Source organism: Phlebotomus papatasi, chromosome 1 (assembly GCF_024763615.1).
Source record: "Phlebotomus papatasi isolate M1 chromosome 1, Ppap_2.1, whole genome shotgun sequence".
NCBI lineage: Eukaryota > Metazoa > Arthropoda > Insecta > Diptera > Psychodidae > Phlebotomus > Phlebotomus papatasi.
Genome location: NC_077222.1, coordinates 89679765 through 89695367, shown reverse-complemented (window position 1 = coordinate 89695367; position 15603 = coordinate 89679765). Strand labels below are relative to the sequence as shown.

Below are 15603 nucleotides of genomic sequence, written 5' to 3'. Positions count from 1 at the left end.
TTCCCAAAACTGTTTAGCAACCGAAAAAGAAGAGGAAATTCAAGCAATTTACCCAAAATAACAATGATTTTCCCAATTCAATGCATCAAAAGCCATTGAATTTTGGGGAGTCGAGAGTTCAAATTCAATTCGACGGAGAATTGTGAGTTCAATGTTTACACAATGGAGTGCCTCTAGAAATCAGTAAAATTCCACCTCTCGCAACATTATATTGAGTGTGTTTCCCCAGTGAATTTCCAAAATTTGAGATGCACCCCCCTTCACAACCACCCACCATCTCAATTATTTATAAATTCAATAAACTTCAAAACACAAGAGAACCCAATATAGCACATACTATACACACGCTTTTGTGCCCATTAATTGCGTATTTCGCGTAAATTTGATTGTGTTTCTATTTTGCCATAAATACACTCTCTCTGGCAGTGCTTGAAACACCCTCTCCGGGGCCACCAAAGTTATCAATTACTTTTCGGTCAGTGGCAAGTCAATCAATCAGTGTAGTCCGGTCTAGATTCTAATTATGGCATTTTGATAAAATCACTTCTCGGGAGAGTGATAGCGTATTTCCCAAATGTTTTGCATCTCACTCCCATTGCTACACAGTAAAAAAATAAGTATTGGTTGAATTAATCAAACATTTGTTAGTGCGAGTAATATTTTACAAAATCTATTAATAATTTTCAAAAACAAAAATAAGTCAGACTTATTAAAAAAAATAAGGGGAAAATATGAAATGTCCCGGCTAACACAAGGTAAGCTGTTACTAGTGCAGTGCTATAATTAAAAGCTTTGTCCGTACTCTTAAAAAAGAGCTTTGTCCAAATACATAAAGTAAGTCCTTAATCAAGGCATTTTTTGTGCGACAGTAACGACATCTGGTGGAAAAAATGGAAACTGGAACACAGAATGCGATAGACATAGACATATATTATCCGTTGCGTTAGTTGAAAAGAGACAGAACAATGTGATGCTTCAAACATAACCAAAAAATGTTATTAAGTACATGAAATGCTTTCACAAAGTTTTCTCTCTTTTAGTCATAAATCTAAAACAAATGAAGTTCAGTAAAATAAATACCGTACTTAATACGTAATAACTTTATTCACCATAACTGTAATCCGGAAATGCTATTTCACACACAGGTATACCAAAATCTATTGAATCTTTCCTTTCGTGCCCCCGACTTTCGATATAGAAGCGTAAATTTTCAACAACTGTCTTTATATTCTGTTAAATCGTCCCAAATTTTGACGAATCATCTAGTCCGATCAGCATATAATCCTTAAACCGATATTGCATATCTTTTCTTGAGTCCCATAAATTCATGTTCCGGGAGTCTAGATTTTACAAAATTATCGATTGTCCGTTCACTGAGAAAAAAAAAACAGGCTACGATTAACTTTTTTCGTCATAACTTTAACACTTTTCGGGTGTAAAAATATATTAACATTTTTTAATGTTAATTTTACATATTTTGAGGGTAAAATCAACATGAAAAAACAGTAACTTTAACCCATAATACACCTGAAAAGGGTAATATTTACACTGATTTACGATCAATACTGCAGGGTAAAATTAACATTTCCGGAATGTTATTTTGACTTTTTCGGATTTCTCTGAGTGTTTGATTTTTGTTCTACAAGTGTTTCAATTCAAATACTTCTTTCAAGAGAGATTTGCGAACAATAACATTGTCGTGTGGCAACACTTGCAACTGACAGTAAAAATGCGTGCTTGGACAAAATATTGGAGGTGGTACAAACGTGTTCATCATGTGAATTTGCCCATGTTTGTTCCTTAGTCGTTTTTCACAAAATAAAGAATATGAGAAATTAAAAATAATTGTATTATAAACATTAAGCCATTAAGGTAAGTACTTAAAAAGTGCTTAGCCGAAAGTCCTTAATTAAGCACTCAGTGAACATACTGAGGTGGACTGACACTTCATCGTATAAACGGGATCCGGAAGAATCGTTAATATCTCTGGGGAATTGAATACATCGAAGAGCCTTCCCATTAAGGGGTTACATAGGTTTCTCAGGTCAAAAAAATCAATTTTTATTTTATATTTGAAAAATTCTTTCTGAAAATTTCAAGTCACTCGGAGTAAAACTCTCGGAGGTAGAGCAGTTTTAGTTATACATTCTGCCCGCGCTCGCATATTGTTGTAAAACTTTAAACGCGTTTTTCTCAAAACACCATTTTACAATGCGGTAGTCAAGATTACTCAGAGTCTACTGAACCGATCTTTCTGAAATTTTGGATACTTATTTCGAGAAGTATTATCTATAAAATGTGTTGAAAAATAGGGTAAAATTGATACTTTTCTACAAAAACTTTTGCCAAAAATCCAAATTTTGTTTTTCTCAAAAATCCTTTATTTATCAACGGGTCCAACTAATCCTCTAATAGAGTATATTTGTTTTTTTGATTTCAGATAAACCTACTGGGAGAAATCCTGCCTATCGCAAGGTCTCTTTTTTGAGGAATGGTTCCAAAAATCAACTACCAACGGTCGAATTTTCAAAATTTTTCATTTTTTTTTAATTTTGTTCTAAAGTTATTCTTTCATATCCCAAAAGTTGGAATTTCTAAAATATTTTCTACACAATAAATTATTATCAGAAAAAGGCCTATTTTTTGACCTGAAAGACCCATGTAACCCCTTAAGGTTTTCTTCGGCTTGCATAAAATATAGCTTGCATGTCCTTAATATAAACTACTTAATTAAGGACTTGTACAAAGGCCTTAATTGAGTATTTAATGTTAAAGCAGAGCTACAAATTATTGCAAAATATCCCAATATGTTTTGCGTTTAATGCAAAATCAACCCCATCTTTGTAGTATATTGTGTCTAAAGGCGTCTACACATTGGGAGCAATTTTCGTCAAAAATTGCGTTTTTTACAGAAATTTTACGTTTCTCCCTACAACGCTGCAGGGAATTTCCTTCAAAAAAGCAATTTTTTGACAAAAATTTCTCCCAATGTGTAGAGTCCATAACAGTTTTTGTTATTTTTACAAAGTTTTCTCTCAGTATAGCCCCCTACCCTCCCACAAGCACCCATGACGGTATTTAGCCCCCTTTGGTCTCCGCCTGGAAAACAAAATATCTCTGCCACAGCAGCCAATATCACCGCAATGCTGTCGGGAAGCCATACAAACACTCTGTGTATGTTATCTTCAAAAGCCATGGTATGGAGCTTCAACGCACAAAGCTCTATAGACATATCAAACACTAAATAGATTTATAATGATATCAAATGTGTCTCCGGCCTTTCGCATAATTCAATTTCTATTGTCATTCAATGTGGATTTTGTAATATTCGCGTTTGGTAATATAGTAGGTTCAAAAGGTCCATCCGCCACACATCCCCTGGCAGTTCAAAAGGCAGAACCCCCACCCCAACTGATGAAAAAACAACATATTCACCATAACCCCATATAATTGCAGCATATTCTTCTCAATATATTGATTGTCTAACTCGTACGCACATAAATCAAAAACAATACCAAAACCCCTGAAATATCCCCATAGGGTGGGTCACTCCCTCAGCTTCTTGGGGATTTCTTTTTTTCCTCTCTCTATATCCCTTTTTTTATTTATGAGCCCCACCATGTAGAGATAACCTGGATGACTTTCCATTTTCAAGTGTTGGCAAACAATTTTTCATATTTACCCACATCCAAATGTTGGACTTTTAATAGGGCCAAAAAGATCTTCCCCCCTTTTTTTTGCTCTCTGCCCCAGAGAAAGACACCCCCCAAAAAAAGGGTCGAACTTTCAACCCTGATTTTTAGTTAGGAAGTGTCTTAGGGCTTTTTCACACCATAAAATATCGATTAATTTACACAAGTATATATATGTCAACTGTGGTTGACAAAGGTGGAGGAAATTCTCAGTGGTTTTGTGGTTAGACATTTAAATTGGAAATTTAATAAATTGCGTATTTATTAAAATTTTAGTGGTCAATGGAAAGTTCATAAATAATTTGTGGTGGCACGATAGGTGGTTTATTAATTGAATATTATCGGGAATTTACTTAACCACGATAAAAAAAATCTTTTTAATTACTGTTCAGTTCCAAAAATACTATTAATACAAAGTATTTAATCAATAAACAAAGTTTCAATAAAATATTTTTGCCATGTTTGATAAATCAATCGTAATGAAATTTTAATTTAGAAAAATTGAAATGTTAATTAAAATACACAGAAAAAAATATTTTGTAAAATTGTTCGTAAATGTTTGTGAAATCCTATGACAGGCTTACGAAATGCTCGTGAATCGTATAACTCACAAACAAGTTCGTAAAATTTTGTACTTTTTCACAAACATTGTTCGTAAAATGATCATTTGACGAACATTTTTTGTACTTTCACAAACATTTGTTCGTAAATGTTCGTAAACACACACAAAAATGTTCGTAAAATTTTGTGATTTGTTCGTATTTGTTCGTAAATTTATGTTTGTCTGGCAAAAATTTACGAACAAATACGAACAAATGACAATTTTACGAAAATTTTTTGTGTGTTTACGAACATTTACGAACAAATGTTTGTAAAAGTACAAAAAATTTTCGTCAAATGATCATTTTACGAAGAATGTTTGTGAAAAAAGTACAAAATTTTACGAACTTGTTTGTGGGTTACACGATTCACGAACATTTCGTAAGTCTGCCATGGGATTTCACAAACATTTACGAACAATTTTATAAAATATTTTTTTTTCTGTGTAGTAATTTACATTCTTGATTTTTCACATCAAGATAAACCTTTTTTGAAATTTATATGTCTCGACGCTTGGATTAGCAATTGTCGTAAGTTAATTGGAAAATAATAATCTCAGACTAACTATCGTTTTAGGTGACAAGTAATCTCAATCTCAAACAAAAAAACGTTATTTTTTTAAGATTCAATATTTAGGCGAGACCTTTAAATTTAAAGCATAAAATGCTTCACCCAATCAGAGAACGTAATGGGACTAAATCGTAATGGACTAGGCTAAAAGAACGTAATGGACTAGGCTCTGACAGCCGTTTGGCATAAAGGATTAAAAAGACTATAAAGAATCAAGCTAAAAAACGATATTCAGTAGAATAATTAAATTACCATCACAAATTGAGGGAAAGAACTCTCAGTGAAGCCGAAGAAGAAACCTCCTCAGCATACGAACGCGACTCTTCACTCCAAAAACGAAGCCGGAGTAAAGGAAACCATCCTAAGTACTTAGCCCCGTCCATTAGATCAACCAAGAAATGCCCATAAGCAAGCAACTAAGACACCGTCATCAGACAGAGAAGATCGAGGGTGACCCCGACAAAATAATGTACCACCTTTCTCATACATCAAACATATATCGAAGTCAGAGTCGCTCAACATTTTCCGGATTGGCAGCAAGTAACCAAGCTCGAATCCTACCCACAAATGCTTAGGGGAAACTGGGGCACCACCAAACACGGGGTAGCACCAAACACTAATTTTTATTTTTTAACTACTTGGACTATTATATAGACCAATTGTTCAATGGACAAGCATCCCAATAATGCCTATAAATTTCTATAAGTCTTAAGCAATTGAAGGTTTACTACCGCTTTTGCTTTATTTTTCCTGTTAAATATTATTTTCTTTTATTTTTCCTGTTAAACACATTTCTGTTAAATATTAGTTAGCTTATCATCAATTATTGATAATTACGTGATAATTATGAGTAGTTTCTTAGGAAAAATAAAAGAAAATTTACATTATTCGAAGGCATGAACGTTCGAAGGGAAGGCACTTTCCCCTACATGGAAGGTGGGCTGCAATCCAGTGGGTATCATGGACTCACTTATTCGTAAGCACCCTGATCTTCTTGAGAAACGATTTTCAGTTCAAGGAAAGATTGCCCTTACTTCATCCGAAGGCTGAATCGAAATTTAAGAAGCTAAACTAAAGTTAAATTAGGGGGAAGTGGGGCACCTTTGAAGTTGGAATTTTTCACCTACTTTTAAATAAAATTGAGCCTTATCGTGATATAATTTAGCTGCACAAATAGATTGAGAAGCTGAATTACACTATAATATGGCTCAATTTTATTTAAAAATAGGTGAAAAATCCAAATTTCAAAGGTGCCCCAGTTTCAAAGGTTCCCCACTTCCCTCTACAGGGCTTTTAAGGAAAGGAGATGCATAAGGGGTCCTAACTGAAGCTTGAGTGTAGACAACGAGGTCCATTTTTTTCCAAATTTCTTTGATAAGTCTGACCTATGCCAATATATTTTAATAGCTAGTCTTAAGTCACACATTTCCTGAAAAAATAGGTCAGATTGATTAAGGAAATATGGGAAAAATATGAAGTATTCGAAGCCAGAGTATGTGTGATGCCTGAAAGACTTCTCCTACTTTGAGGATGCGATATATTTGGTGGCAAAAAAACCTTTTAGAGTTTAAAGTCCCCTGTCGTCTTAATAACCAACCTCCAGAGTAAATCGATATAGCTACTTCAGCTTGAATTTTCATTACAAAATTGAAGTACTTAATTCACGGATGCTATTACTGTTTAGTTGATTAATTTAAGTAAATATTCTTTGAAAAAAAAATGTTCAGAAAAGTATAAGGGAAATGCTTTACACGGTCTCAAGCTTCATTATGACTAAATTTTTCCTATGTTTTTCACTAAATGTGACTCATCGCATTCTTATTTTAAAAACTAGGGGGAAGTGGCCAGTTTTTAAAATATAGTGCAGTCATATTCATCCAGAAACATAGGAAAAATTTAGTCATTATGAAGCTTGGGACCGTGCAAAGCATGGGCACTTTCCCCTAACTCTCTTATACAACTTTTCGCAATAAGACTAAAATTGAAATAGGGTAAAGTGGTACAAGTTGGACAGGGCTTTTTGTCTTGATAAATTTAGAACTTCATTTTTATTTGTATATTTTTAATGCTTTAGTTTTATAATTTGGTTCCTTGTGCTTAAAAACAAATTTTGTACTGTATTTATCAAGAAAAAAAGCCATGTCCAACTTGTACCGGCGAATTGTCCAACTTGTAACACTAATTCCAAATTATATCACTTTACGCTATACGTCATTCCTTGCAAACTCTAATGTAATAAATTAATCAAATTAGTACTATCTCAAATGTTTAATTTGAATATTTGCTTAAGTTTGTCTCATTTTCCCAAGAAAAAGCACATTAGTGAAATAAATCACATCAATCAGAAAACATGGTCATCTCCTTGAAGTTTGTGTTCAATTTCTTGGAAACTTTCTATTTGACAATAAACGAGGGCAATATAAATGATAATTACCATTAAAAACAACATAGAAGAAATATACAATTTTTCATCCACTAACTTTTCACTGACGAAATAAATACCAATTCATCATGACTTTCCCAAAGAAAATCTCTATTCAGAATGTCTTGAAGACAAACAAAGTGCAATTTCATAATTTATAGTGGTACAGAAAAACAATGGAAATTTATACCTCACCCAAAAAATCATCGTGATATCGCTTTAAAAATTAATGTAGTGAGTCTTACACTAAAAAAAAGAGTCTAGGGACAAGTAGTGGACAAAAAGTGGTGTAAGTGAAAATTAAACAATATAATATAAGAGTTTTTCTTTTCCTTAAACTTTTATGTAAGCTCATGAACATACTAAGATATTCATAGCGCAACTTCGGGAGAGTAACCATTAAGTGCTCAAGTTTAGCGATAAACCAGGAGAAATGAATTTAATTAAAAAGCTCTCTTTGGGACGGATATTCAACTGCAAAAATTGTTTAGCAATTTTCGAATAAACATTATGATATTAATCGGTTTTAGGGAGTACCCTGTATGTTTGGGAGGAAATGATATTAAATTGTGTGTGAAAAATTACCAATTAATAATCGTCACATATGAATTACGTCAAAAGAAAAAGGGAAAAGGAAAGGAGATAAAAGGCGAAAATGTGTTGAGGGGTCTACAAGAAAAAAACCCGACCAATTATTCATCGGGCAATGAGGAAGCAAAGCCACACGTTTGGGTATAAAAGGAACCACCTCACCACCCACTTTGGGTCATTTTCGCCACACGAAAACGGAACACGGACGTGCTTTAGAAGATATTATAAAATCGTGTGACAATGGTGTCCGTGAAGAGTTGTCTGGCCATTGTAGCCCTTCTATCCGTCGTTTCGGGTAATCCGCTAATGAGAAAGGACCCAGAATTGTTTATCGTTGGCGGATCAAATGGGGACATTTCGGACTTTCCCTGGCAACTCTCACTCCAGATGCGCGGTGGCGGAAAGCACTTCTGTGGCGGAAGTATCCTCTCATCGAACTGGGCCATCACAGCTGCACATTGTCTAGAACACTTTACACCCGAAATGGTAATATTTTTTAGGGATTTATTTTGGTGGAATTGTGATATGTGTAATTTATTCGATACCACGGCGGGATACAGGATTAAAATAAATGTGAAACAAGTGAATTCTGATAAATTCCTCTTAGCAAAATAAATTTAAATAACAGTTGAACTAGTGAAAAATATTTTGAAAAGAGCGCGCTTCTATAAAAACTTTATTGTTTTTAAATTTAAAAAATATGTTTTTATTTGTATTGTTTTATTTCAATTCGAAAAATTTGGAAAGAGTCACCATAGCTTCTTAGTGAGTAGGGTAAAGTGGTACAAGTTGGACAGGACTTTTTTTCTTGATAAATTTAGTACTTCATTTTTATTTGTATATTTTTAATGCTTTAGTTTTATAATTTGGTTCCTTGTGCTTAAAAATAAATTTTGTACTGTATTTATCAAGAAAAAAGCCATGTCCAACTTGTACCGGCGAATTGTTCAACTTGTATCACTTTACCCTACACTGAGTGAGAGAAATCCGAAGAAGTTCGAATAACATTCCGGAAATGTTAATTTTACCCTGCATTATTGATCCGAAATCGGAGTAAATATTATGCTTTTTAGGTGTATTATGGGTTAAAGTTACCCTTTTTCATGTTAATTTTACACTTCAAAAGGTGTAAAATTAACATTAAAAAATGTTGATATATTTTTACACCTACAAAGTGTTACGAGAAAAAAAGTTAATCGCATCCCCTTTTTTCCTCAGTGTAATATTTGTTCCGAGAGTTACAAGTTAAACAGTGCGGGATAGCGATATGATGCTTTTAAGGGACACTTCAACAATATCTTCTACTTGAGATACTTGAAAATAGCATTAAATTTAAATTGCTGTGTGTTAAATTTTTATTTCCAACGAAACAAATATCTCAACAAATATATTTTCCGTCCCCAACAATTGATTCCGTTTCAAAAAAAAAACTCAACGTTCATGTTAAAACGAAAAAGTCTTTAAGAAAAGAAATTTTTTTCTGTTTATATCAAAAGAAAACTTTATCCTTTCAAGTGATTATTCTGAAAGAAACAACTTTCGTGGCTTCCCCTCCATCTTCTCTGACTTAATCATATAATTCATGTGAATGACAGAGACATTTCAGTCTCTTATGGCAGTTTTTGTGCGCAAAAAAAAGACGATCCCCCCAAGAACATCCACAAATTAGTGAAAGTTTTCCTGAAGAGGATGATGCTTAGAAAAAGTCAATTAAATATTTTTTTCTCCCCCATTTCATCCACATTAATTTCTTCTTAAGCATTTACTACTTTCACTTGTTTTTTTTCTTCTAACCATAGATAAAAGTTCTGGCTGGAAGTACGCATGTGAATAACATTGGTGGCAAATTCTACGAAATTGAGGAATTCATCCTCCACCCAGAATACAACGAGGATCTATTTTCCAATAACGACGTTGCCGTCTTCCGGATCGTTGGTGAATTCGATGGTATCAATATGAGAGCTATTGAAATGGGTGATACAGAACCAGCACCCAACTCTATGGTTACCATCAGTGGATGGGGCAATTTAGCGGTGCGTCTCATGCATAGAAAATATCCCCTTGACTACCTTTCAGCGATATCGACTCAATTATCACTTAATTAGTCTTCTCACCTTTATGTAACCAAAACACCTCTCCCAGACTTTATCCGCTGTAATTCTTTCACAATCACAGCTTCTGTGTTATTAAGGGACATATAATCATCTTCCTTCGAACTCATATTCACAGCATATACGTTTTGAGTATCACACTGATACCGAAAATAACCACCCACCAAAATCGGTTCAGTGAGTAGGGGAATTCTGTAACGGTATGACAATGTCATATGACAAATTTAATTTTTTTTACATGGTAAATCTCGAAGAACCAATCATAAATCCGACTTATATCTATTACTAAAAACTTCATAGACTTCATAGAGCTCCTTGCAATGGTTATTCAATGTCTTCGATGCTTACTGGGCTTTTATGTTGTCCTTCTCCCGAATTTTACTATAAAAAAAATTGTCATATGACATTGTCATACTGTTACAGAATTCCCTTTCTGGGCCTAGTACACTAAGTAACTTTGGTTTTAAAAAAATGTTATCTTAGTTCTTATTGGTACAGAATCTCCTTCCTGTGAGCGTCGGTGTATTGAGTGCAATCCAAAAAAAAATGAAATATACAATTTACCAGAGCTTTTGACATCTATCATGACTGGTAAATTGGGTGTTTCATTTTTGAATTGAACTCAATAGACCCACATTCACAGGAAGGACATTCTGTCCTAAAGAAATAAGATTATCATCCACCGTCGACCCATCCTTCTCCATAAAAAGATGTATTCATAATTTATTTATTTATTTTTATTTTTTAGCTTGTTTGTTTTATACGTTTTGCATGAATTCGGAATTTGAAAATCCAGTTTTAATAGTAAATCTACCAAGACTGGTCAAATTGACCGATTAATAATCTTTCTTTTTTTTGTAATTAACACATACATATTTAAACGGTACGGTACAAAGTCGCTATCAAACTTTTAGAACTTAGAATATGCATGTTTCAGTGTTTAAATTTTAATATTTTTCCTTTTTTCTCTTTTCCAAGAAAAAAATTGTTGAGTATCCTACACTGGTAACAATAAAAGGATCAAATTGATCATTTTGCAAAGGATGCATGAAATTACCATCTTCTATTATGATAAATGTGCATTCAAAGTGTGAAATTTGATCCATCCTTTGCAAAAGGATCAAATTATGATCAATTTGATCCTTTTATTTTTACCAGTAGTGTACCTATCGTGGTATGTCATTTGATCGAGCATGCCAGAAAAAAGAATCAAAAACGGTCGGTAGGTTTAGTGGTATACTGATTTTTGAATATGCTTAGACTTACTTGAGACTTTTCAAAACCGATGGCAATAATTTGCAGCCTTCGGTTAATTTCTTAGGACTTCAGTACCAAAAGTAATCTTTCGGTTTTATTGTACTACTCGAATGAAGATAGCAATAGATACAAATAATCTCTTGATATTTTAATCCTTTAAAATTCACACCTTCAAACCCCTATGGCCGTTTTTACATAGGAAACTCTGTAAAATTTCGGCTATCTAGCAATTACGAACCACTTCTTTTACCGTAGATGAAGATAACATTGTCTTCCGGCGTGACGTTGCCACTTTGCTATACGTAAGCTTTTCTTTAAATCTGGTACTTTTCAAGATTTGTCTTCACAGATTCTTTCTACCATGTACGATCGGTAAAAACTATCCCTAAGTACTAGAATTAAAGAAAAGCTTAAGCTTTTAAGCGTACCTCGCATATACGATATTTTTTCAAAATTATATTATTTTTCTTTTTTAATTTCTTCAATTTCTACAAGTTGTTCAAAGCCAAAAACAGAAAAAAGGATTCTCTTTATGAACAAAATTCTGTAGGAAAATTCTTTGAAGAGTTTTTTGAACCTTAAGAAATTTGGCGTCCGATACAACACACAATGCATTGTCAATATTTGATTCAATTTTATATATCAAGAATAATTTTAGAGAAAATATGATAAACTTACTTTTGAAAATTCTAAAAACCACTCCTAAAAAAGGAGTATCAGTAAATTGCACTTTGTGTTTGAGATAATACATTGTAAACTTAGGTCATTGGGGTTTATGATGCAACATTTGCAATGTGTCCTGAATTTGGCACGTTTTCCTATACTGAGAAATCAGACGATATCCGAAACTTACATCAAGCTGTTATTCTATCTGTCCATGTATCGATCAGTTCGTCTAGATCAGTTAACCCAGAGATCAAACTGTTAGACGTCCATTTCCCTTCACTCCCTTTCATTTCTCCCATAGTGTACACAATACCAAGTTGGTCATGCGAGATTTACGAAATTTCGATATCGAATACCTCGAAATCGAAAATAAAAATTTCTGATTTCGATGCAATTTTTGTAAGATAAATTCAGACTTTATCTTGGATCTTTCACACTCACCTATAACCCTGCCTGAAATCGAACTTATTATAGAATAACACTTTTTTTTAGATAGTTTTCGAAAACATATCGTCTATCAAGATACTATTCGTGCAGGGAAGGGTGGGCCAATTCAGAATTTTTTCAGGACTTATTTGCTAAATGACTACCAACAATATTCAAACTAACAATATTCCGTTACTTTCTCTTGAGTATTAGCTATCTGATAATATACAGGACAATTGCCAAATAATTATTTTTCGTCTTAAAAATGTTTATTTTAAAACTACCCGACCTTCCTCTACACTGAGTGAGTGAGAGAAATCCGAAAAAGTTAAAATAACATTCAGGAAATGTTAATTTTACCCTGCATTACTGATACGAAATCGGTGTAAATATTACCCAAAAAGAGTTAAAGTTATGACGAAAAAAAGTTAATCGCAGCCTCTTTTTTTCTCAATGTATCTATTAGTTTGCAGGCCAAGCTCTGGTCTTTCCTAAACCGGTTTCTATTTTTAGAAATCTCCCCAGCAGCTTTTCATATACTTTTTGTGTATTTAATTAATCATCTTTTGAAAACCTATGAAACGGTTAAACGGCTAAACTTACAACAACTCCGTTTTCTAGATAAGTTATAAATACTTCTTTCAAAACCAATTAATTTGTACGTTCATAACTTTTTCTGATGACGTATTTTAAATAAATCGATTTTTCAACCTTTCTCATATTACTTAGAAAACTCATTCATCAATTTCGCGTTAAGTACCTTTCGAAATATAACTGGCATTTCTCATGACTTTTCTGTCACACCAAATTTCCAATGAAAGAATCATAGTCCTTATAAATCAAAACAAACTCATCAAAAGTTTCTTGTTTGTTGCAAATAGTGGCAAGGAAGTATGCCGGATATTTTGCAGTACGTTCACGTGCCAGTTGTTGATAGAAGTGTCTGCAATAGGTCTTACAACGGCGGCGTCAATGAAAAGTAATACCGCAGTGTTTTCACACTCATTTTTTTTCATCCAGCAACTGAAATATTAACTTTCACAAAATTCCTCTTTGAACAAAAAAAAAACAGCATGTTCTGCGCCGGAAAGGCCGGACAGGATGCATGCCAGGGTGACAGCGGAGGAGCTGTGGTGCAGAATGGAAAGCTTGTGGGACTTGTGAGCTTTGGCTACCAATGCGCTCTTGAGAATTTCCCTGGTGTCAACACAAACATTGTCGCTCCGTCCATACGCAACTTTATCCAAAGCGCCATGAGAGATTGACGACACCCCATCAATCAACAATTACACCTGACAATCAACAGTTCAGAGCCAAATTTCCGGTACCGGTCCCAAAATTTATGGTTTTCCCCCCTATGGCCCAATTCAGCAACAATAAAAAAAAACTCTTTGAAATGCGTGACAACTCAGGATGACTAAATAAACACAACAAAGGGAGATTTCTATTACCTCTTTCTCGTCTATTTTTTTTCCACATTTTTGCGGATTTCTCACCAAAAATTCCCAGCTTGACCAGGATTTCATTCGGATGCTAAACACTCCAACCATATGCGTGGTTTTTGCCACTCTGGCAGAATTACTTTCCAGTGAAAAAACCATCAAGTGCATTACACAAAAGGAAGTATTTCAGGTAAAATTACTCTAATGTGAATAAAATGACCACAAAGAGCTTTTTCAGCTTTTCAGTTGCTTAAAACTATTTCGAATTTAGTTAAAGTTATTATAGTCCAATGCTTTGAGTTTCATCAAAAGTATTTTGTACATTGAAAAACTCGGTTTTAATTAGTTTCATTTTAAGTACAGGTATTACAAAAAGATATTTTACGAGACAGAAAGCTTTAGAGCTCAGGTTAGAACCAATTTTCAAAAACCTTATTTCTCATGTAAAATAGACTTCACTGTTTGTGGCCTATACTCAAAAAAATCCACGGTTAAATGGGTAAGTAAAACAGGGTTTGTCTATCAAACTAATGGCAAACCCTAAACGTGGCAAGCTTTGATGTACAAGTATTTTCTAAACCTTGTTTCTACCATACCTTGAAAAACTGGAAAGTCAAATCCTGTTACGGATATTAATTAACCTTGCCGTCAGTAAGCCTTGGCAAAAATGAAGACCAATCCTCGTCATGATTACATCTTAACCCTTTAAGGACGAGAAGATTAAAAATTGGGGGTCAGAAAAAAATAATTTTTTTCAGACATTTTAGAGCAAAATACAACTTTAGAAGGCCCTAGGAAAAATTTAATTTTTGGGTCACCGGTGACGCAATCGTCCTTCAAGGGTTAAACCCTGCTTTCGTGAAACCGTGACAAGAATATAGCTTAACCCGTGACACGGGTAAGGGCCTCGACAGACCTGAGGATTAGCCAAGAGACGGCTTAGTGTAATAATATTCAAAATAGTGATTAAACCACATTTCCATAATTTTCCACTAAGTCGTCTCTCGGCTTAAATCGTAAGTATGTCTAGGGCATAACACTCAATACTTGTTTTTATCAACCCCTGGCGAGTGGAAAAACAACCCTTGTCATGAGGTTATTCAAACCTCGTAAGTAAAATTAGGATACAATCTAATTACTTTATTTCAGAATGGGAAAAACTAAAAAAAAAAATCATAACAATATTAATTTTAATCAGTAAAAATTCTAAATATATTTTAAAATTATTCATAAAAATTTATGATTTATTTTTTAATTTATATTTTAGATGGTTTCGGGTTTTACGTAAAATGGGACATTTTTGCTAAAACTTTCATGAAAATTAGTGCTAGACAAAAACCCGAAAACCAAAATTCCGAAAGTCAAAATCCAGAAAAGCCAAAATCCCGAAAAGACAAGATCCCGGTCGAGTCGAAAACCTGAATGGGACGAAATTATATGAAATATCTGTGGAATAATTTCCCAAAGTACAGTAAATTTCCCTTCCCCTCCAGAAAGTATGGGTGTAATCATAGCAATAGGTATACTATGAAGCTTTCAAGAATTAGGCATTTTGACCTTTTTGAGATTTTGGCGTACGGGATTTTGTGTTTCGGGTTTTGGGTTTTTTCGGGATTTTGGTTTTTCAAGTTTTAGGCATTTCAGAACTTTGGCCCTTTCGGAATTTTCGTGTACGGGATTACGACATTCGGGATGATTTTGACTTTTCAGAATTCTGGCCCTTTCGGGATATTGGCTTTTTGCTATTTTGACCCTTTCGGAATAGTGGCGTACAGAAATTTGCCTTTCGGAATACTGGTCCTCTCGGGATTTTGGATTTTCGGAAT

At 33.9% G+C, this 15603-nt stretch overlaps 2 protein-coding genes across 9 annotated transcripts in view; one reads left to right on the top strand and one right to left on the bottom strand.

Moving 5' to 3' along the window:
* The window catches only part of LOC129809656 (low-density lipoprotein receptor-like), a 287351-nt gene that overhangs the window by 184175 nt on the left and 87573 nt on the right, over window positions 1-15603 (bottom strand). The gene's annotated exons all lie outside the window — the stretch shown is intronic.
* Window positions 8048-13780, top strand: LOC129809690 (trypsin delta-like). The gene is made up of 4 exons (XM_055859717.1): window positions 8048-8361; window positions 9675-9908; window positions 13217-13314; window positions 13408-13780. The coding sequence occupies exons 1-4, from the start codon at window positions 8116-8118 to the stop codon at window positions 13598-13600; spliced, it is 771 nt and encodes a 256-aa protein (XP_055715692.1). The 5' UTR covers window positions 8048-8115; the 3' UTR covers window positions 13601-13780.